Genomic DNA, 22646 nt, shown 5'->3' on the forward strand with positions numbered 1-22646 from the left:
GCTTTATAATGTTATAATGCAAATTTGTTGGAAATGAGCAACTCAAGCGCTTGGCGTTTGTAGGAAACACAGCAGCAGCACCAGGAACCAGCTCTTAACAGCTTGTAAAGGCCAGTGCAGGGCAGCTCTTCAAGCAGTAATGCCCCATTACAGAAGTTACGAGGGAATCTTTTCCTCTATGTGCTGGAAAATGTGCTTTTTTTGGACGATGTTCAAAGAATCGTAGTCCTGTTCAGAAAAAAAACATCTGTGCATGATTGCGAGTACTCCCGGATTTTATCATTATGTGTTCAACTGCGATAAAATCTTCCGAGTAAGAAAGTGCCGCCGATGCTGTCGCCTCCTGATAAGCCCCAGTGGTGAGCAGCAGACTGAGGCTGGCTGGGAGCAGAAGGGAGCTCTGCTAACCCACAGAGGAGTTCTGTTGGGTTTTCCTTGCTGATGGGTATCGGGTTAGGGGCGTAACTTGTCACGCTTTGTGTAGGCAGCTATTTCGTTGCCGCTAATCAGATTTGTAAAGTGCCATCCTGATGTTTATCTGCTCCAGGTGAAAAGCATCGCTGCAGCACACGGGATGCAGTTGCTAAGCAACTGCCTTCAATTAAAACTTCTTCTTAGATATCTGCGGTATACAAGAAATTAGATTTAACTCCTCAGGAGCTCAGAGAAGAGCACCCCCCGAACCCAGCAGCTCCTGCCATAGATCCTCCTCCTTTCCACCCTTTGCTACATCGCCGATAATGCAAAGCTTGGGAGTGAGGTTTTGTTTTTCTCCTGGTTGGTGGTACAGGACCTGCATGTGCTCGTTGTAAAATGCATGCAGAGTTTCTGGCACCTGTCAGGAGGGAGAGAGGCTGGAGCCAACCTCTGACTCCAGGGTTTGGGGACTTCTGTCCTTGGATATGTGACAGTCTCATCACCAACCTCCAAATGGAGCTCAAATCCAACAGCTGGAGGAGTGCTCATTTCAAATGGGCTCCCAGTAGTTGAACTTTGGAAGATGACTTCAAGCCCATCTTCTGCTAGGAGTTTGTCTGAGCTGCTCCCACGTGGAGCCCGTTGTTGTCGGTCAGAATTTCAGTTGCTTGACATCCCCTGGGCCATGAGCACCTTGGGCTCCCTCCTGAAAGCCCTGTGAGGATGGCTATTGGAAGCCCTGGCCGTCTGAGCCTGCCACTGGGAAAGACAAACGGAATGGGTGGAGAGTGCTTAGGAAAGTGAAGTGCTGCTGAAGGTTGGGGAGGGGGTGGCTGCGCAAGAATGAAAGCCTTTTACACTGGGAAGTTTGATACTTTTCACTTCTGGAAGTCTGCTTTTCTGACCTCTGATATGCTCAGATGCCCAAATTGTGTAGAAAACTAATAGAATCCAAGTGTTTTCCTATGAAAAACTCATAGCTGAGCTGCCTGAATCTCTGTTGTGGGAGACGTTGCACGGTGTGCGTGTATTCAGGGTGTACCTCAGGTGCCTTGGCCAGGCCCCGCGAAGCTTTTAGAGAAGCCCAGACAACAGCCAGAGTGTTCTGCTGCTGCTTTGGAACCATCTCATAGCCACTTTCCTGGATTAAAGCACTTTGCTGAAGGGAATGTTGTTGCTTCTACGTGTTGAAAGTTAGAAACCAATAGTAAGAAGTGTAAATACAGAAAAAGGCAAACATTTGTTTCATTACATTTTTTTCAAGGTCCAGTGCCTTCGCCTTGTCCATTATTTTGAAATGCCAAATGCTTAGCGTCCTCCAGCACCATAACAGAAAGAATTTGAATGCTCAGTAATGGCAGAAATTTAGCGTAAGATATGAGCTAAATCCTAGCTTTTAAAATGAAATAACTTTGCATACCTTCTGCCCTCTTGCAGTACTTATTTTATGTCGTTATTCACAGAAGAAAAAATCTCTGCTGTTGACTACAGCATATCCCACAATTTGCAGTGGTATTTAATTTTGATGTAGAAAATGGAGTTGTTTTGGTGGGTGTACTTGCTCCGAAACCTGCTCTGCTCTGTGATTGATTGATTGATCGATTCTCAGGATTCATTTAGCTATAGCCCACGTGCTAAAAGCACAACTGAACAGTTTTGTGATTTGCCTCTGAGATGTACCTGTGGCCATCTTTTTAATGGGCTTGTAAATGGTATGCACTTTACAAGGGGACTACAGTAGACTGAACAATCGTGTTAATGACTCTTATCAAGTGATTAACTGGGAAGGCAGGATGGAGAAGATTAGATTATTTCACCTGTGAGATTGCCGGGGGAGCATCTTTATTACTTGTCTAATTATCTTGTTGCCATTTTATAGTGGTCCCCAGTAGTGCTACAAAAGTTAGAGGAAGTTTTGCTGTGATTGCTTCTGAAGTTATGGAGCAGATGTTCTTGTCATGCTGGGGTGGAATGCGGGGACATATAACCTCTGTTTCTGAAGGAGCTTAAAAAAATCCCATTACGAAGGTACTCGACAAATATGAAGCCTAATACAGCTCTGTGCGTTTTATCAGCACGGGGTCCCTACCTTGATGAATTTGCTATCAGGTTTGCGTGCAGCAAGCTGGATACAGGGGAGAAGAAGAGCACCCGCTGCTAAATCAAATGGATCCATTTTGTGAGAAGTTGAGGAACGAGTCAGCTTAACCCTAAAATGCCATCAGCGTTGGGATTCAAGAAGGACCACGGGGTTCGTGTTACCCTAGGCAGCCCTTTTGCTAATCTTCCTGACCTAATCGACCTCTGAGCATATTTACGGCCACCCTAAAAATGGGAACGATGTAGATTTATTTCTTAAGAGTGCTGAGGAGATGGTTACCACCAATGTTTGGGGTGTAACATCTAGAGGACGTTGGCTGGGTGATGCGGGTGCTGTCCTGCTGGAGGGGTTTGCCCTCGGAGGACTGCTGCTGCCTTCCTGAAGCTGTGGTGATCTTTATGGCTGAGCAGTAGAAAACACCATATTTTATAATCGAGAGATGCTGGGAATGGGAAGGAGGGTTGCGCAGGGCTGCAGCCTGACCTGACTTGTGCCTACAGTCTCCAGCGAGCACAGCTCAGCTGGTAAATTAATAAGTGGATTGCTGGTTTCTTGGTGTGTTTGCATAGTTATAAGCATCAGAATGAGTGAGTAGTTTCATTATTATCAGCTTGGAAAAGCTATTTCTCATGTTGAAGACAAACAGGAGAGTGCATGGTGGAAATTACAATATACATAAAGATTAAGACCCTAATCAAAACTGCTCCGTCTGCAGTTCATCATAGCAGAGGAAATGGTGTTTCTGTGAGTGCACATGATCTTCCATGAACCTAAAGTCTGTAGCTGCAGCTGCTCTCCTTTGGGTCAGTCAGAAATGTCACGTGGCTGCCGACTGACTGTGCTGGTGCTTCTGCCTCATGCAATTTGCAAGAGGGGAACCATGCTGATGACAATGTCTTAAATGCCCAAAAATAGGAGCAGAGCGCGGTGGCCATGCATCCAGATCCCTCATGGTGGCTCGGAGGTGGCTGGTGCTTCTGTGTCACTGATGACCTCTCTGCCCATCCTGGCCAGGGATGTACATCCCCACGCGTGCAGTGCTGGGGGACAAAGCTTCCTGGCACTCACAGAACCACTAGGGCTGGAAAAGACCTCTAGGATTCCCAGCCCACCCCACCGTGCCCACTGACCCGAAGTGCCACATCTCCACGGTTCCTCCACCTCCCTGGGCAGCTGTGCCGATGCCTCACCACTCTTTTGGAGAAGAAATTTTTCCTAATATTCCAACCATTAAACCCTCATGTGCTTTCTCCAAGCGAAGGCACTCACTGTGAAGTTGGTGGTTTGGGGGCTGTGTAGTAGGTGCTGCCACAGTGCAGTGTGATGGATGTTGGTGCATGCATTCTGAAAGGCATCGCCTTTCGTAATGGACCAGATGCATCCTGCGTGGCCTGCACTGAAACTTTCAGAGATGTGAGAAGTGTGAAAAGCATTTCTGTAATAGATGTGTGTTTTTCGTACAGTAGCCTTCTGATTCCTAAAGTAGTTCATCCGTCTTCTCTTTTGTGGAAATTAGTAGACAGAACCACATGCTGAAAAGCTGAAAATTGGATTAATATTTTTCTTTTCAGTTTTAAAACAGTCATCTGTTGTTGTCATTAGAAGTAATAGGCACATGAGCTATAAAAAGAGCCACTTACTTTTTCTGGAGGAACGAAACCTCCACTGGGAGTATGGAAGATGGATCTGTCATGTCATATTTTCCTCTGGCTTTCCCCTTCCTGGCGTGCTCAAATCCGCCCTGGCTTGGTTGCAATCTCATCATATTTCTCTCAAAATTAAGCTGGACCCAACTGTAACTTGCAATGAAAACCAGAGAGGGTGACGGGGTGGCTGGATAGTGTGGGTTTCTTCCACTGGGTGCAGATTTGTGTCCTTCACTTGTAAAGAAACTAGACGAAGGGCTGCCTCATGGCAGCCAGGGCTTGCAAGAGAGGCTCGTTGCTCTAACTGTGTGGTGGGATTTGGTACCCCAGGAGCTCAGGATTGTTGGTTTTCATTCCAAATGGAAACTTGCCTTGAAAAACCCATTTTCTGCAGCATGCTGTCTTGACAGCTCCAGCTCTGTGTAGGTTTTCACTGTAGGAAAGGTGAAGAACAGTGGACAACATATACCACAGATTCTCTGCATAAGTGAAACTGCAGAGATTTCCAGCTGCTGAGATTTTGCACTGGTCCCACTAAGATGGGATTAAAATCCTGGTGAAGGATTATAGCATCTCCTCATCCCGTAAGTGAATGGTGCCATGCCTGCTGCTGCTTCTGCTGCAGCCACCGTATCCAAATCCAAAGACTTCTGAACTGCAGTGAGAAACTGGCTTTCTTGCCATGCAATGGAATCCAAGTGTATATATGTGTGTGTGCATGTGTACAAAATATCTGTACGTTCTTATATTTTTTTGCTTGCCTCTAAGATGCCTTCTCTCCTGGTTCTCCCATGTTGTTCATGCTGTTCCATACCTTTTTACTCTGTGCTCGGACTGGCTGGAGTTTCAGAAGCACTTCAGCTGCAGAGAAGCCAAGATGTCAAGAGGCTTCTTTCTCTCCAGTTTGTTCTGTTGGCAGAAGCTAAAAGTGTATGTATTTTGAGACAGAAGTGGTGCTGTTGGAAGCCTTGACCACAGTGACAGCAGAAGGAAGAGGCTTTCCAAAAGAATCTCACTTGGCTTCTTAGTGGGATTCATCCTTGAGCGAGATCTCCAGAGCTGCTGTACCTCTGCAGCCATGATGCAGGACATTACTCTTCCTGAGGGCAGAAGTGAAGGAGGGAAAAAAAACACCAGTTTACTGATATCACAGAAAATGAAGAAGAGCTCAGCAGGTCGTTCTGTGAGTGCTCCTGTCCCCTGGGAGATGTCACAGCGTTGCTGCGTTTCCCTCGTGGCCTTATACCACACTGTTAATATATCAGCTGTCCTGAGCAACCTCTGTGCAGCCAGGATGATGGCACAAGGATTAGGCACCAGCTCAGTTCAGGGGTCTGAAGGCCAGGGCTTCCAGCAGTTTGGTCTCTATGCTGCTTTCACACTTAATTTCATATCAAGTCCTATCTTGATTAAATGACGATGAGGAGAGGGCGTCATGATTTACAATATAGAGAAGAGAAACAAGTAGATAGTATGTCTATAGGGTATAAACAGGGAAGAAGGGAGGTTACATGAAGAAAATGAAAATACTACTGATTAATGTATTCAAGTGTGTGAAGTGTCCTGTGGAATATGAGGCAATCACGGCCCATGGGAACTTCCAACAATAATGAGTAAAACTGAGAAGTGATGCAGCACGGAGTTTACCTTTGGCAGAACAGTATCCTCGCTGCTCTAGTAAAGCTTTTCCACCTCTGCCTCGTGGAGTTTTCAGAGGAAGGACCAAGGGAGCAACCCACAACCCAGCCTTGGCTTCCAGCCTCTGAAGCCCCAGCAGATCCTCAGCTGGAGCAGTTCTACGAGCATAACTTTGATGCTCAGTAACATAGGAAATGAGCAAAGTGTCTCTCTGGTATCCAGAAACATGAGCACTAAGCTGCTGTGTTCATCGCCTAATGGCTGCTGTTCCCCTACGCTCATCTACACCGAAGAACTGCAGTGCTCAGCACCCATCCCAGCTATGCTCTGATTAGTGCTCACCTCCTTCCAGCCTGAGTCACATCAGTGGTGTTGGCCCTGTCCTTGGCCTGATTTGCTGTTTGGTGTGGTGCTTCCTTCGTGGGAACAGCCCTTGGGCTTTGGCTGGTGGGGAAGGATGGGTGTGTGGGCAGAGCTGGCACGTGCTCACTGCCCTGCGCCCATTGGAGCAACGTTTGTAGCCGAGGGACTCTGAAAAGTCTGGAGGAGTGATATGAGAGTCTGAAGTTGCTTGCTATCAATAAGTGGTTAATAACCCCAGTCCATTTTAACTAATCCTGATTACAGGACAACAGGAGCTGTTCCTTCCCTGGAGGTACCACAACCAAATGGACATGATACATGTGAGAATGGAGGCAATAATAAGTCCAGGGGCTGCATGGTGCCATTGGAGGTCACAGTACAGAGTCTGAGCGGACTGCCTTGCTATGTCTCCCTGCAGCAGCTCATGCATTTCCACCGTGCTAATTCGTATTTTGTTCCTAAATCTGTATGTGCAACTGAAGTAGACTGAGGTGACTCTGTAGACGACGTGGTTTTTTTCAATGTGATCTGGTAAATGGCTCTGACAGCTGTGGATTGCAGAGCCCCTGCAGCTATGTTAATCGTGTGCACTTAATGTACTCTCCTTGAATATTCATAGCTGAAGTGTTCCCCATTAGGTTGCCTAGTAGGGCTTCCCCCTCCCACCCTCAGCCTCCATCATCTGCTGTCTCTTTTTGCTCTGAGATATGGAGCTCGTGCCACCATCTGACGTTTAATTACCGATGTTACTGGCTGCTCAGTGTGTGCAGGGCTCTGTGTTAGCTGCTGTGCTGCAGCCCTTAAATGGGATGCGGAAGGCTCTACGCACCCCTGAAATGTATGAAGTAATGCAGGCGCTCTGCTGGCTGCCCAAGCTGGGGCTCCTCCATCATTTAACATGGGAGCCATGGTCTTCCTTGGGAAAACTGAGCAAAAATAGGTTTCTGCTAACAGATTCTTGCTCCGACACCCTTGCAAGGCTGGGAGTTGGTTTTCAGCAAGGCACTGCAGTGGTGAGCGATGGTCAAGCAGAGCCCAGCAGAGGTGCTGTGCACAGAGGTGCTGCTGCAGCCCAGCAGGCAAACTGGTGAACCTCTGTGGCTCTGTCCCAGCACCCTCGAGCACTGCCGATGACTCAGTGGGATAGGAGGACCCGAGTAACGTGATATTTGAATTTTAAAAAATACATCTTGCAACTTGGTAAGGATCTGGCATAACCTCTTTTGTGGAGGACCCACCACAACAGTGCTCCCTGCTGCTGGCTCTGTCCTCAGCCCAGTGGCTTCTCCAGCGTTTCCATTTCCCGTTCCATCTTTTTTTCTTTCTTTTGGATACAGTCCCAACTTCTTACTCATCCCTGTACTGGAACAGACTAATAAAACTTAAAAGGAGGTCTATGAAAGGGGAAACATTATCATCAGGTAGCAGTTGAATAAGCCCCAAAATGCCTCATGGACTTGAAAGCAGAAAAAAAAAAAAAAGAACAAAAAAGAGCAGGCAGGGGTTTTGTTAAGTGGGAACTGCCTTGTATCTGAAGGAATGCACGCGAGTTGAAGTTTGCCTGCATGGTTGGAAATAACCAATGGAAAAAAATCCAATTGAAATTCGGAAGGGCATCAGTGAAATGAAGAGCTGTGATGTCTTCACTCAGAGGGCAGCAAGGCCCTGGCACTGCTGCCCGGAGAGCTGTGGGTGCCCCATTCCCTGAGATGTTCAAGGCCAGGTTGGATGGGATCCTGGGCGCTGATCTAGTGGTTGCCCATGGCAGAGGGTTGGAACGAGGTGATCATTGAGGTCCCTTCCAACCCAGGCCCCTCTACGATTCTGTGATATGTTTGAATAACTGCCCTTTGTTACAAATTGGGAAAACAGGTCTTTGCTGCTGCTGCTTTGGGGTTCTCCTGAGCTGGGGGGGCTTTCTGCCCCAGTCTCTGCCCCTTGGGGAAGCACCGTTGTACAGCGATGGACAGAGCTCTGAGGCAGAGAAGCTCCAACAGTTTTATACGTGTCCAAAAAGGATTCTGAACCTTAATTTTTAATACATGTCCTGTGCCCTGATTTCTCTGCACTGGTACAAACCCATGGGTATAAATAGCTCCACTGACCTGAATGGGTATTTTTGGGCACAGCGACAGCACGGGCTCGCTGCCTGCTATTCCAGGTAAATATTTCTCTGGGTGTGACTTAGCATCTGCAGGATTCTTCCCTTAGATAAGGGAATATTACGTTAATATTGGCCTTCGGAAACAAACTTCTCCAGAAGGATTTCAGGGACCAGTGCGTTTATTGTTTGAATATTTATTCCCCAAAGGCACGTGTGGCTTAGAAACATCCAGGAAATGTTTTTTTCCTTCCTCAGTGGCCTTGTGCAGAAGTCACCTCTCCTCCTTTGCTGGGCAGGGTTGGGGAGCCCCACGTGCAGTGGAGACGTGGTTCAATGGGCATGGTGGGGATGGGTTAGGGTTGGGCTTGATGATCCTAGAGCTGTTTTCCAGCCTTAATGGTTCAACGTATTTCTGCAGCTCCGCAAGTACTATTAACATCTGTATTCCACTGAAGTAGGAAAATGAAAACTGCAATAAATTTTACAGTATGTTTACGTTCTACCAAGTTTTATGGAGGCACCGTTAATTCATCGCGCGTTCCAACAGAAGCGTGGATCTCTTCCAGTTTAATTTTCCCAAGCCTGAGTTTGCAGCTGGGTCGCTCCCGGTGTGACCTGTGCCAAACATCTCCCAGGTGGTCGCTGTCACCACCCCCAGCCCGGTGCCACCCGGGGTCTGGGCACAGCAGCAGAGCTGGCCCACAGCCATGGTTGCAAGGAGCAATAATCAATGCTTCATGTTTAATGACGCAAAACTGAAATTAGTATGGATTTTATGTCTCCTTCTCTTCCCAATTATGCAAACGTTACTGTGCCCCTTTTGTAGTTGCCTTGTGTTATGGCTTTTAGACAGGCAGGCTGGTGATGTTTAATTGAAAGGCTGAATAGTCAAAAATGTCACAACTGATTTCGGTTTTTACTTTTTTTGTTCTGTCTTCACCCTTAGGTTAATAGAAAATGATGTCAAACACAAGAAATGATTTATGTAAGTTGTGCAGGTTTTGTCGCCCGGGGCTATATATAAAGTCAATTGCAAATTGTTTTCACATTCTAAATTACCTTACAGTGCTCTGGGACAAGCTGAAAAAATGACCAGCGGAATAATATGGGAGGATAAAGGTTATCTTCTGAACCAAACTGTGCTTCAAGGAAAACAATTTTGGAAGCTGCTCATTTTTAATGTGCTGGGAAAGACTGTTCCTTGGAGCGAGCACAAAAAAGGAAGGCAAAGCCAAGAAGTTTGAGGGCTGGGTTATTTCCAGTGACAGGTTATGGGGGAGCAGCCGGGCTCCTGCATTGCATGTAGTGCTTTGTCAGCGTGTTGGGGGACGGCCCCGAGGCCGAAGGCTGGAGCAGGGCTGTGCAGAAACCCAGCTTGTCGGCCTGGTGATTCTGGGCTATGCATTAAACATGCTTTGTGGTAATGGTCCATCCGAGGCTGTGAGGAGATGAAAGCTGTATTAGGAGCGAAGCAGCTACCGGCTGTGATCTCGCTTCATGTCGAGCAGCACAGAGCCGTGTGCAAGATTAAAAAGCACCAGGTGAAATCTCTCTGTTTCACAAAATCAGATGGGTTTGAGAAAGCGCTGCCAGATCTGCTGGGCCCCAGCGACGGCGATGGTGGCATTGGAAGCAAAAGTGTGGGATTCATCCCGGGATGATGAAAATATCCCCATTTTTCCTTGTTAATGTTCTCAGCTCTCCTGAGAATCCCACATTCCCATGCAAGATGGTTGTAGGCACATTGCCCCCATCCCTGCCTCCAAGTAGCTCTTGCTTTTCCATCTAATTCCCAACATAATGAGCTAAGAGAAGCCATGGGTTGACATCTTTGTGTCTTCACAGACTTCCCACCTCCCGTAGTGCTTTTGCTATTGACCAGTTGGGTATTTCTAGGGCAATATCTTTGTGTTACATATTATAACAGAGGATAGAGATGCACCTTCATAAGTAAATCAGGTGGGAATGGACCAGCACTCTTCTCCTCCATTGGCTTTGATAACAAGCCCTGCTGTGCAGTGTGTCCTGGCATTCTCCATCCTGCAGTGAACCACCGTGGTGGCCCATGGAGGTGGTCCAGTAACAAGAGAACAACTTAATGTGGATTATAATCTGTTTTAATTCTAGGTTTGTGCCTGCTTAAAACATATATATATAAATTGTTTTTATTGCATTTCAAGTTGCATTTCACATTGCATACTTTTCAATTTTAACTCAATTACAGACCTCCACCATCCCTCAGCTCCCACCCCTTCTGAACACGGTATAGCCCAGCCAGACAGACACAACTTAGTTTTTAAGCCCTTTGTCCATGCTGAAATTCATGGGGGATTTTGCCTGGACCCACAGTGTGGTTGCAGGGAACCCCATCTATGTCTGCAGTTCAGCTCGTGACATCTCTTTCTATTGAAGCAGGATCCAATGCAAATACCCTGGTGAAGATGTCAGGCTATAAATCTCAGCCAGTGACTCTCTTAATTATGCGACTGAATACAGTTTGATTGCAGCACAAAGGGAGGTGCCCGTCAGCGTGAGCTGATGCTCATCACCTCTTACCAAGGCCATCTCCTCTCAAATCACAGCAGCCTTGCACCTAGCAAACAAAGGAATGCTTTCCTCTTTCACTCTGCCTGTTGTTTTTTGTAAGTCTGATATTTACGTGCTGGGTGTATTGATAAAGATGTTGGTTTCTGTGTAGCTGTTTTGGCTGTGTACACTGGGAAGCGTGCCCTGAAGGCGCTGCCTGAGGGAACGTTGTGCTTTGTGGTTGGTCGCAATGGTGGGAGCTTGAAGGGGGATCTCCAGTCTCAGCCCATGAGCACACTGACACATTTCTCTCTCTTCTTGCAGGAAGAGCTCAGAAGGCTCCAGAACTCCCTGGAACAGGTCAATGATGGCAAATACTCACTTCAAAGGTAAAGGTGTGATTTCCACTATATCTCATACGTGTTTTTTATTGTACGTGTCTTTTTCACTTGGTAATATGCTCGATCTTCAAGATTTTGCATCTATCCCATAAACAATTCTTATTTTCGGTTACAGGAGGATAATTTCTGAAAACTGCTGCTGATTGGGTGGTGTAATTAAGTGTCCAGTTAAAGTCTCAAAGTAACTCCACAGGTTGGGGTCTAATCTTACAAATTTTCATGCGAAGACCTTTCATTCATGTTGCCAGTCCCATCCAAAGCAGTGTCCCGAGATGTTTGATTTTTATCTCCTGGCATTTTTAAATTGCTTTCTCAAAGCAATTGGTTTGCAGCACCGACTCCTCAGTCACCATATATCACAAAGAATTTTTCTTCATCTTCTCGTATGGCTTTTGCTGATGTAATTCATTTGCTGCCAGCATTACCGTTGTTACTTTCCATTTTACTCTCCAGCTTTTCAAATGTAGCCCCAGGGATGAAAGTTAATTTAGCAAGAATATCTACTATATTTGCCAGCGTTTTTGTTTGCAGCAGCTTCTTTGCTGGGCGTGCCTGTCTCTGGGGCTGGCATCTGGATGGTTCAGTGCAGAAGTCTGCAAGGACTCAAGCTGGCCCCAGTCTGGGAACTGGGTCCAAATTCCTACTTTTTGTTAATCCAAGTGGGGCTGGACACGGGGATCCAGATGCCTTCCCCCAGAGGCAGCAACACATGAAAATGAGCGGCTCTTGTATGGTCTTGTCAAGTTTTCTGAATTAATTCACAGTGATTGCAAAAGTGTCGTGCTGAGACACATTAAACCCATTTTCTCTTCTGTTTCGTAGCCATCAGCTTGCCATGGATGAGGAAAATAATATTGAAAAATACCATATCAACTTACAGCCCTTGGAAACAAAAGTGAAAATGTAAGTAACCAAGAATGTGGTTTCTGCATTTAAATACTGCTGAGTTTGTCCAATTCCCAAACCTCAAAACCAAGGTCGTGTCCATCCCATATTTCTGTGCAACTCTAAGTGTAATGAAGCAGAGCACAGAGCAGGCTGTGCTTGAGCCCCAAAGTCACTGGCAAAATTCTGAGCTGTCAGGGTGGGGTGTTATGCAGTTGTACTTACTGAAGTTCACTTTCAACTGCAAAGCTGCACCTCATTGGCTATACATGTTGTTAAAACCTTAATGCTGTCTCAAAATATTAAAAGGACATGAAGCTTCAAATTAAAATCCAGCCAGTGTCTTTTAGGTGTGCCAATATAAAGCTGATGAAAAGAAAAGCCCAGAGAGCTTTTGAGAGGGGTGGCTGCACCTTAACGTCAGTTTATTCTCGTGCTTTAAAATGGAAAGTACGTGTAAACAGAAATATGTAAATGCTACTGGTATATGTTTTGCAGTGGAGCATGGAGCTGAGGTGATGCAAAGTAAAATGAGTTTACTGGAAGCTCCCCCACTGGCGTTTGCACCTTGGGGCTTTAGTTGGTATTTCTGTCCATCTTAAAGCTTTTGTATGAAAACAACATGGGGCTTGACCTACCCAAATTGCTCTAAAATGCATGTTGTCCCCTGGCACAACGTGAGGCCTCTATTGCTGTTGCCTGGGAGCCGGGGCTGACCCCCACCTCGCCACAACCTCCTGCCAGAGAGCTGGAGAGAGCCATGAGGTCTTATCAGTGACATCTGGGGGCTGTGTGGGTTTTTTTTTGCTTGTAGAAGTGGGAGCAGAAGTGGCACCTTCACTAGTACAAAGGCAAGGTGGAGAAAGTATTCCTAGGACAACAAGCATCTGTAGGAAAGGCTTTGGATCCTTTGGGTTACACCAGAAAGCACGTGTAAGGCTCCCTGCAGGAGGAAGGAGCACGGTCCACATTTCACACCTCCAAAGTGGCAGCAGGAGTGAGGCTGGGGGACACAGCAAGGAGCACCCAGGCACCAGGACTGCACTGTGCTGCCAGGAGAGCGTAGGGGAGCTCTGCAGATCCTGCACACCTGAGAGCACGCCAAGGTCTGGGGTGCTGCACCTGAGTAATTGGCACCATGTAGGTTTTACTGACTTTGTCTGCCAGTGAATCAAATCTTAAAAATCCCAAAGAGGAGCATTTCAGTCTCGTTACGCTGCAGTAGCTCAGATGAGTCTCAGGTCATAACTGTGCCCTGCTTTTCCATGGGGTGGTAGGTTGTTCCATAATTTGCTTCCCTATCCACGTTGTTAGCAGCAAAGATTTGATAGTGAGCGTCTCCGGCGGTGCCGCACTGCCACCTGCCGAGCTGCAGCCTGGGGAAACCACTCCAGAACACTGCCCAGGCAGATGCTCAGGGGCTGTGGGCTTGGCTGGCCTTCCCCCTCCTCACAGGCCCCTGGTGAGGTGTTAGGAATGTGGTCGAAGCTCAGAGTTTGGAAAAGGAGCTCCTGCTGTGCTCTCACGTGTTGCTGTGTTAATTCCCAGTGGCAGTGGGAGGGGGATTTCAGAGGGTGCTGGGCTGGCTCTGAAGGGCCAACCACATCTGCATTACAATCTTTACCGCTGGTGTAAGCGTAAGGTTTTTAATGCTATTTGTTCCTTTAAGCAGATAATTGTCTTCCTCTTTGTTTGCAAGTTGTAAGAGAATTGCTGCGTTAAGCACAGTCTTAGATTTAAACTCACACAAGTGATTTAAGGATTTGAGGTATAGAATTGTATCTACTTAACAGGCATCCCAAGATACACCAGTAGTGCATAATATAAGACCTACAGAGGTAAGAAAGAATTCCATCTGCTTACCAAGTATCTCAAGGTATGCTGGCAGTGGCTGATGGAATTCCTGCAGAGGGTAGCAGTGCATGATAGTTTTCCAAAACAAAGTGCACAAAGATCAGACCACCACGTTTAGATGTTGTGCTGAGGGACACGGTTTAGTGGGAAATAGTGGTGACAGGCAGACGGTTGGACTGGATGACCTTGGAGGTCTTTTCCAGCCTTGGTGATTCTGTGATTCTTACTTACTGCAAATCCTTCCTGCCGATGTGTTCCCCAACTCTGTGCTTTGCTGTCTGCCCAGCATCCAGCGCGCATGGCGGGAGTACCTGCGGCGCCAGGACCTGCGCCCCGAGCAGCTGGGCAAGCGCAGCCCATCGCCGCCCTCCCTGTCCTCCGACAAGATGAGCAGCTCCATCAGCATGAACACCTTTTCCGACAGCAGCACCCCGGTGAGTGCGGCCTCGGGCGCGCCGATCTCTTTGCTCCTTTTTGCTGGTTCCCACTGAGGACTTTGGGGGGACGTGGAAGTTGTTGCAGTGTCGTGCAAGGGGACGGCTGAGCGCCGTGACCGGGTGTCGGTCTTGTGCAAGTGAGACGTAGATCTTGGAAGCGCTGGGCACTGCACACAGCACTGGTGCTCTTGGTGGGGAAAAAAGATGTTTCCCAAGTGTTTTGGTTTTTCTGCAGGAAGCGAAGATCTTCCCTTCAGTTTGTGTTTGGTATTTCGTGTTGGTGTTCTCCAAAAGGAAAAAGTGGCAAATTCTGGTGTTTTTCCAAGAAATCAGGGTGTTTTCTGGCATTCTTTTGTCTGACTGAAAGAGACTTGGGGAAGTTGATCTGGGGATTAAAAATTAAACTTGATTTTGGAAGAAATGCACCACCCTGCAGCCTGGGAAGCTACTGGTGGAGGCTGTGCTTCTCTTGTTACTGTGACTCTAAACCAGGAGCCCAAATACAGAGCCAATTTTAGAAAATACTATGTGGCTTTGTGACTATCCCTGGCGTAGGGGTTTTTTAGGTCAATAAATCAGCAGATAGATATCGAGCCTATAAATACTGCTTTCAGCTTGGAGACAGCGTACATCTGTTTTGAAGAAACGGTGGACCCAGGTGCAGAAAGTCATTCAGTAGTTGCAAAAAATACAGGAGGTAGAAACGGCCGCAGTGCATGTCAGGCTGTCCCAGTAAATAAGGGTGAGGTACACCGCGTTGTCCGGCTGCAGCACGTGGGGCAGCTGGGGGCACGCTCTGCGGGTTGTTGGCACGAGGGCATGGTGCTTAGTTATGGAAGCTTTGGTGGTGGTCACAGGGAAGCGCGTGGTGGCTTCCAAATTCACTGCATAGCAAAGAAGCCATTGACAGTGGGTTCTTAAAACAGATGAGGCCTCTGCGCGAGGAGGTGGTGACTGTTAGTTGAACTTTGCCTTCAGAGCATGTTAGCTGAATCCAGAGCTGGAAAAATGCCGTGTGGTGTAGGAAACTGCATGGTCCCAGAGATCCGCCATGACTTCTTTGTGCTTCTGGTCTGTGAATTAGGAGGATGCTTCAAGTCCTTCCTCCATCGGGCTGCGTTATCCAGGTTAAACCTGACATAGAGGCAGACTGCTTCCCGCTGCTGCTATTTTTGTGGCACGGCGGTCGGGCAGGCGGCATCAGGTTTGACAGCATTTAATGAAATATTACTGAGAGCGCACTGCTTTATTTTTAGTTGCCTCATGCTCATTGCTGGAAGCCAGGATGATAAAGCGTGTCTCAGTATTGGGTTATGTGCTGATGTTTCTCCTGTTAAGCAAATTAAGCTCCTGTAATGAGAGAAATAACCTGGGGGCTAGCTGTTACCCAGGGCAGAGGCATGGCCACCGCCAGAGGTCCCCCCCGCCCCACACACAGAGCTCCTGCAGGGTCCCCAACCCTCCTGGGATCCTCCTTGGGAAAACAACGCTTTCTTGGCACTTTTGCATCTTTCAGGAAGATGAGTACATCTGGGAGTTGCAGTGGTGTGAAACATGCAGCTTGAGGCACTAGAATTACTCCATATTTTGCATTAACATTGGGTTAATGCCCATTCATCTCACTGCGGCATCATACTTGTTCAATGCAAAGGAAGATGGGAATATTGTCTGACACTTGTCTAGTGCCCGGTGCCAATAAGCTTTAAAAAATCAGGAAACATTTCCAAAGGCCACAAGAACCCATTGTGTGTGTCCTTGTCTATCTCAGCACCGAGGTTCTGGGGCACCCGCACTGTGTGCAGGTTGGCCCTCAGCTCTCAGCTGAGGCACTACGACTCCAGAAAATGCCATTGTGCTTTTCAAGGTCTTCCCAAACCCTTTAAAACCAGACCAACTGATTTATGTTGTTGTTCTGCTTGCATCAGAGAATGCTGGGGGACACCGTGAGCATCAGGAGCAGGGAAAGGAGGTGAGGAGAAACCCTATGGGTGCCCTAAGAAGAGATGGTCGAAGGTGTGAGATCTGGCAGGGAGGCATTATATGAGTAAGGGCTGTCCAGGGTAGTTCTGTTTCATGTTTACCTCTAAGGAAATATAACAGCTCTGGTCCTTTGTGGATCGTGGTCTTGGCTGCATGGTGAGCTCACAGGAGAGTGCACGGCAATGCTGATGGTGGGTCACCCACGCTGGTCCTTGGATGCATACACTGAGGACAGATTGTGATCTAATGCTGCGGTGAACAGGACTCTGTCTGACACACACATGCCCTCCTGACTGCAAATCTCTGGGTTTGGAGTTGACCCTGTCAGGTCTGGGACATGGCAGGCATAAGGACAGAGCAAAACAGGGACAATTTACCTTGGAGCATTGAAAATTGGATGGGAGAGTTAATTGATTATCTTAACCAAATAAAAAGAGTTGGGCAGAATTAAACACACCATTTGGACTGTGAGCTGGGTTTTCTGCTCCAGTGTAAGGTAAATGAAGGAAGGAAAAAAAATATCTGAAAGTGGAAAATCTGCTGCTGGACCCATCTGTAAATTTAACACTCTCCTGAAGCTTCATGTGTGGGACCTTGATAAACTGGAAAGGTGGGCCAATGTGAACTTAATGAGATTCAACAAAGCAAAGTACAAGGCTTTGCACTTGGGTCAGGGTAATCCCAGGTATATGCAAAGACTGAGAGAAGAACTGCTTGAGAGTAGCCCTGCCTGTGGCAGGGGGGTTGGAACTTGATGATTCTTGGTGTCTCTTCCAACCCAAGCCATTCCATGATTCTGTTATTCCATCCAGTGTTTAGGAGATCCGTGCTAGAAGCAGGTGAACAGAATGAGGAAATAACCAGTCCATTTGCCAAGTCCTGTATTTGGCCCACATTTCAGAACAAGACCTTAGAGAAATGGGGCAAACACATTATAATGCCATTTATTTTGCATTAACAGTGTTGCTGCTGCCCTAAGAAATATTCTTATGGCCAGTCTTTGTGTACAAGTACACTGTGCTGAGCAGTATGGAGTCTCCCAAATAAAAATTTGGAAGAGAGAGAAAGTCAAAATGAAATTTGGACTCCCTGGAGAGGTTTTTCATCTCTTTTCCAAAGAGGCAGAATGCAACTAGCATGCCAAAATATGTTAGCAATAAGCAGTGATTTGCAGATGGGAGAGAAAAATTTATGAGGTATTTTGAGGAACCACTGTCACAACAGAGCCACTTAATTCAGCTGAAATCTAATCCTGGTTTTCAATTTCCTTTCACTGTGCAAGCCTCCTGGTGCTCTGCTCAGCTGCATCGTACATACTTCTGGGGGTGAAGAAGTAGTCGACTACTTGAATAATGAAAGACAGAAAGAATCTCACGTCCACAAAACAAATGAGAGCCTGTAGGCTAACAAATGCAGATTACTGCAGCAGGATAGATGTTGAAACTGAGTACACCAAATGTCTATTTGTACCTGTGCATGGGACCAGCAGCTGTGGTAAGGTAGAATTTTGAGACTCTTAATTGGGTGTGTAATACCTAAATACAAAGTGTCAGCATGTGCAGCAGGTCTGTGGCTGGAGAGTGTAGAATAATGCTGGGTCATTTGCAGCTGAAAGAGAAGATCTTTGAGCTGTTTTCCACTATTACTCCAAACCTCCTGAGGCATTTGTAAGGGGAAATGGGGAATTACTTGGGCTGATAAAAGTCAGAGTCTCCCTTGCCCTTGAAACTTTTCTGTTCTTAGAGAATAAGACATAATGTGCAGATAGGTAGTAGAAAAACTGATTGAAACTGGGAAACTGAAATGCTGTGAAGGCCTGTATACTCAGTCAAAAATGCTCAGAATCAAAGGCATGGCCTTCTTGCAAAACGTATGTAGCTTGAGTGCAGCATGGGGGGAAGGGCAGTGCACCCTCAACCAGAGAACATCATTCTAACCCCAAAGTATAAACACCTGTGACTGAGACTGAGAAGGAAATGGTGAAGATGAGTTTCAAAGGCATAGAAGATTTTCTGCTATTTAGTCAAGCAGTAAGAAAGTACCATAAATCACTAAAAGACAAATGAATGCCTTCTATGTCATTGCCTACAAATGCCAGCAGAACATTTTAAAGCCCTTTTTTTTTTTTTCGTATTTTGGAGATAAACTTTAGAGGATAAAGACCTGTAAACATTCACAGTGTGATTTCATTTCTTGTTTAAAATAAATTGGTTCTCTTTTAAAATGTCAGGCCAAATTGTCTAAGTGCCTGCTAAACTGCTCTTATGTGAATTTGACTCTACTGATTTTGCCCATAATTGATACCAGTTACATAATAGTAAAGTTCTACCTGAAAGTAACAGATCCTCTTCTTCCTCCTCTCTCCCTCCCCCAATATCATTCTTGACAGTGGGGAAAAAAGGCAATGAGGCCATCTCAAAGTGTTTGTACTGTAGCATACAGCGTTCCCTTGGGCCTTCCTCCCAGTAGAATGCAGATATAATGAGCTGAGTGGATGTAACTTCAGTGATGAGATGGGAAACAGATTTTTCCTGTTAGACTACAGCTTCGTAGGCCACGAAGAAGGGATTTGCCAACTATGTGTGTGTATGTAGTACAGGCGATTTTCTAGCTGTTGGAAAATACCTACTGTCAATCACTTGTCAGATTACTGTATAAGAAGCGCACAGTAAGCATCTGTACCAGATCCGGTTACTTCTGTTTTCCTTTTAGATTTTTATTTTAAATGAAGAAGAAAAAAAAAAAGGAGCGACAAAAAGATCTGAAAATAATCTTCTTTTCTTTCTTTCTTGTTACTGTGTAGAAAGGTGGCAGAATTTACCTTCCTCTGTGGTCTGTGGCTAAGTTCCTGATTTTATTTTCCATCAGAAATAAGCAGTATCTATAGTTACTCAGAAAAAAAATGATGATGCCAGTTATGTCCCTCTGGCAGTTGGCTGTGGGTATGACCTGTCTTTCTGATAACATCGTGTCTCTTCAAACGGTTCTATCTCAAAGACATCATCTGTGAAAGCCGCAGAAAACCTGATAATCCTCAACAGACAGGCAAAAGCTAGCGCGAGACATCTCTGAGTCCAGGCTTCTCAGAGAACCGCGGTGGGATGTTGACTCTTATTTATTTATTTATTTATAATCTAATCCGAAACATTGGGATGGAAGTGAATGAATTTTTCTCCCCACTCTGGGCAGGAGCGGCCCCGGGGCCCTCCACTATTGGAGACAGAGACAGAGGCACCGCGGCCCCTTCAGCACTGCGGACAGCTCCGCCCCCCGGCGCGGACCGCATATGCCCGCCTGGGGCTGGGGGCTGCTGCTTGTTTCCAAGATCTCCCTCCCCCTAAGCTGGAGTGGCTGAAAATACAACAAAAACAATACACATTAAACACAAGATTTCTACTTTGCCTCACAAGGCTTCCCGGGCAAGGAAAGTCATGCTGTTTCAAGCCAATGGTAATGTCCAGTATATAATATTCATGCTCTCATGTTCCGGACAAAATGGCAATGAGCACAAGGTGAAATGGAGTAGGTTCTGTCTGAGCACAAGGAAACACTTTTACAGCGTGAATGTGACTGAGCACCGTCACGGGTTGCTCAAGTTCTGGAGTTTCCCTTCTTGGAGATATTGGAAATCCACCTGATGTGGACCTGGGCAACTCACTCGAGGTAGACATGCTTGAGCACGGGATTGGGCCAGGTGACATCCAGACGTACCTTCCAGCCTCAGCCATTCTTTGATTCTGTAAAGTAATAGGTGGGAATTGGAACAAAATAGTTGGGCACAGAGCACATTAAATCGGAGATGATATAGACAGCTGCAAAGACATGTTTGCAACTCATTGTATTCATAATTAAGACTCTTATCTGACTGAATTTCTTGTAGCTTTGAGAATTTGGGCCGCAATAAGAAAAAACTCTTGGTAAGAATTAGCGGATAATTTACTAAGATTGCTATCGGAGGAGGGAGTAAAACAGAAGATAAATGACAATGGTATTTCATTTCTTCATAAAAGTTTTTATTATTCATTTTTAAATAATCATGCATATACGGCTTTGCTGGGTTCCACTACTTATCTTGTGTGTACATCATTTTCTATACTACAAACTCAAAATAGTTATTTTTATGCAGATTTGCTAGTAAAGTCAATAACTACTCACTGTGTCCAGAACTGAAGTGGCTTTTTCATTAAATCATAAAATTTACATTGTGCCAGTTCTTGTATTGTGTGGGCGAACATCTCTCCAGCAAATCAGCAGTTCAGATCATTTTTGTCACAACATCCAAACTTCTGTAAATGGAAAAAAAGAAAAAAAAAACAGTGGCCACACTGTTACCACATGCTGCTCACTGAAAATTATTTAACTCTTTAGCAGTTCATTTTCCTCATAGCTATTCCCAACCTTTTAATAGACGTTATTTCATCCAAATGAGAATCAGAGTTTAAATATATTTTCCCTTGTTTTATCACTGGTTACCTTTCATGATCTGGGACTGCAGTGTAGCCTGAGAGTTCAGAAATGTGTCATTTCTTGGAAAAAGTCTTGGGCAATGCCATATGTTTCCAAATTTAAAGTGCTTTATTAGAGCACAGCATTAGAGTTGCCCTTGTGGCTTAGGAAAAAAGTGTTCTCAATGCTTTATAACGTCATATATTTATAAATAGTGTCACCTTTAGCTAAAGTGATCTTGGCTTTGTATACTGCAAGGCAGTGCTATTTAGAAGCAAGAAAAAGGTCTAGTGTTAAATCTAGCCTCCATTCACAGCAGATTTAAAGCTCATTTTGGCTTCACGTAGCCTAGTCACAGGTCTCCGGGGCCTGTGTCTGGAGGATATCTGGATGTTGGGATTTTGTATATTATTATTGGAGGGGCCCTGACCTTTTGGCCCTGGGACGTTGTCTCATTGTTCCCGTTTGTAGCATAGATTGCACAAATGTTAATTTTGTTTATATTGAAGGCTAAACAATGTCTGTGCTGCAGCCATGAGACTTGCATGTTCCCTGCTATATCCTGTCTGAAATGATTTTGCAACAAGCTTTGGTTAAAAGACTGATACAAAATCTGGAAGTGGCAGAACTGGATGACATCAGGTGCGTTTTCTTGCCCAGCCCCATAGCAGATTGCACACAAAGCAAGGGGTAGGTGTCTCTAGCACTGACTCCTTTAGGTATCCAGCAGAACTGTGACTGTGATATCCTACACTATAGTGCCATTTGAACTTTAATTACTGCTCTGTTGCAGCACTCGCACTCTGACCTAATGACATAAACCATGGAGCTTTTTAGTTCTCACTAGATCAGAGCAAATCAGTGCATGCCCCTGAGCTTAGTATCCCTTGGAGCAGCTCTAACAACTGACTGAAGGTGGTGCACCAAGAAAGGAGGCCAAGTTCATCGAACCTGCTGTCTGGGACTTTCCTCAGTGCATCACAGTCCTCCATCTCCCCTTTTTCCTCCTGTTCTGTTATTCCCTCCCTCACTCTCTGCTTTCTCCATCCCCCCCCGCTCACGGCCTCCCCTGTGTGCAACTATGAATGTTCTCTGGCTTAAGTTGAGTATAGCATAAGTACACTAAACATTCCTTTCACTGCAAGCTGTCTCTCTTGTCTGAAAAGGGGATCCTCAATTGATGCTCTCCCCATTTTTCTTCCCTTTGGAGCCCTTCCTGTTCTCTTCCTTACTTCTAGCTGCTTAAGCAATACATACAGCTCCTGCCCTTCTGTCCTACTTAAAATAAATAGAATACACTGTCATGCATTTAAAGTTACACTGACAAAATTAGACTTCCACGTTTAGGTTACAAATATAGTTCCAGCTTTCCAAATAGAATTCATGCTCTGTCTGACACCAAGTGCAGGACAGCCCTGGTGGGAGGGATGTGTTTGAGAAAAATGCTATTCTTCTGGAAAGTAGAATAGAATCTATAAGCATGATTTAGTAATGCTAAGTCCTGTTGCTTTGCCGTTGTTCAAGCTAAATATTACTGCCATTAGTTTTCTCCATGGCTAATTTGTTTCCAAGAGTAAATATTAAACTATTAGCAGGAATTGCTCAAGCATGCCCCAGTAATCCAGTGCAATCTTAAATAGACGTGGATGAAGGCAATACACGGTACAAGCTGAGACTGTAAAAATAGGTTTTTACCTCTGGCAGTAACAGAGCTTTATTAGCAGTAGGGCAGTAGTTTGTTTAGGTGAAACTTCCATGAGCTAATGTAATTTGTGGTGATTAGCAAAATGATCTCCAGAGCCAAACAGAAAGCGTGACTTGCTTCAATTCTTATGAATCTGTTATTCT

At 45.8% G+C, this 22646-nt stretch overlaps 1 protein-coding gene across 1 annotated transcript in view; it reads left to right on the forward strand.

Annotated features, from left to right (window-relative positions):
* Positions 1–15760, forward strand: part of IQCJ (IQ motif containing J) — a 59237-nt gene extending 43477 nt beyond the window's left edge. The window contains exons 2-4 of the mRNA XM_021393668.1: positions 11120–11184; positions 12019–12099; positions 14222–15760. Of these exons, the coding sequence (XP_021249343.1) occupies positions 11120–11184; positions 12019–12099; positions 14222–14426 (351 nt within the window). The 3' untranslated portion in view covers positions 14427–15760. The remainder of the gene's footprint in view (positions 1–11119; positions 11185–12018; positions 12100–14221) is intronic.

The sequence above is a fragment of the Numida meleagris genome, chromosome 4, assembly GCF_002078875.1.
Source record: "Numida meleagris isolate 19003 breed g44 Domestic line chromosome 4, NumMel1.0, whole genome shotgun sequence".
NCBI lineage: Eukaryota > Metazoa > Chordata > Aves > Galliformes > Numididae > Numida > Numida meleagris.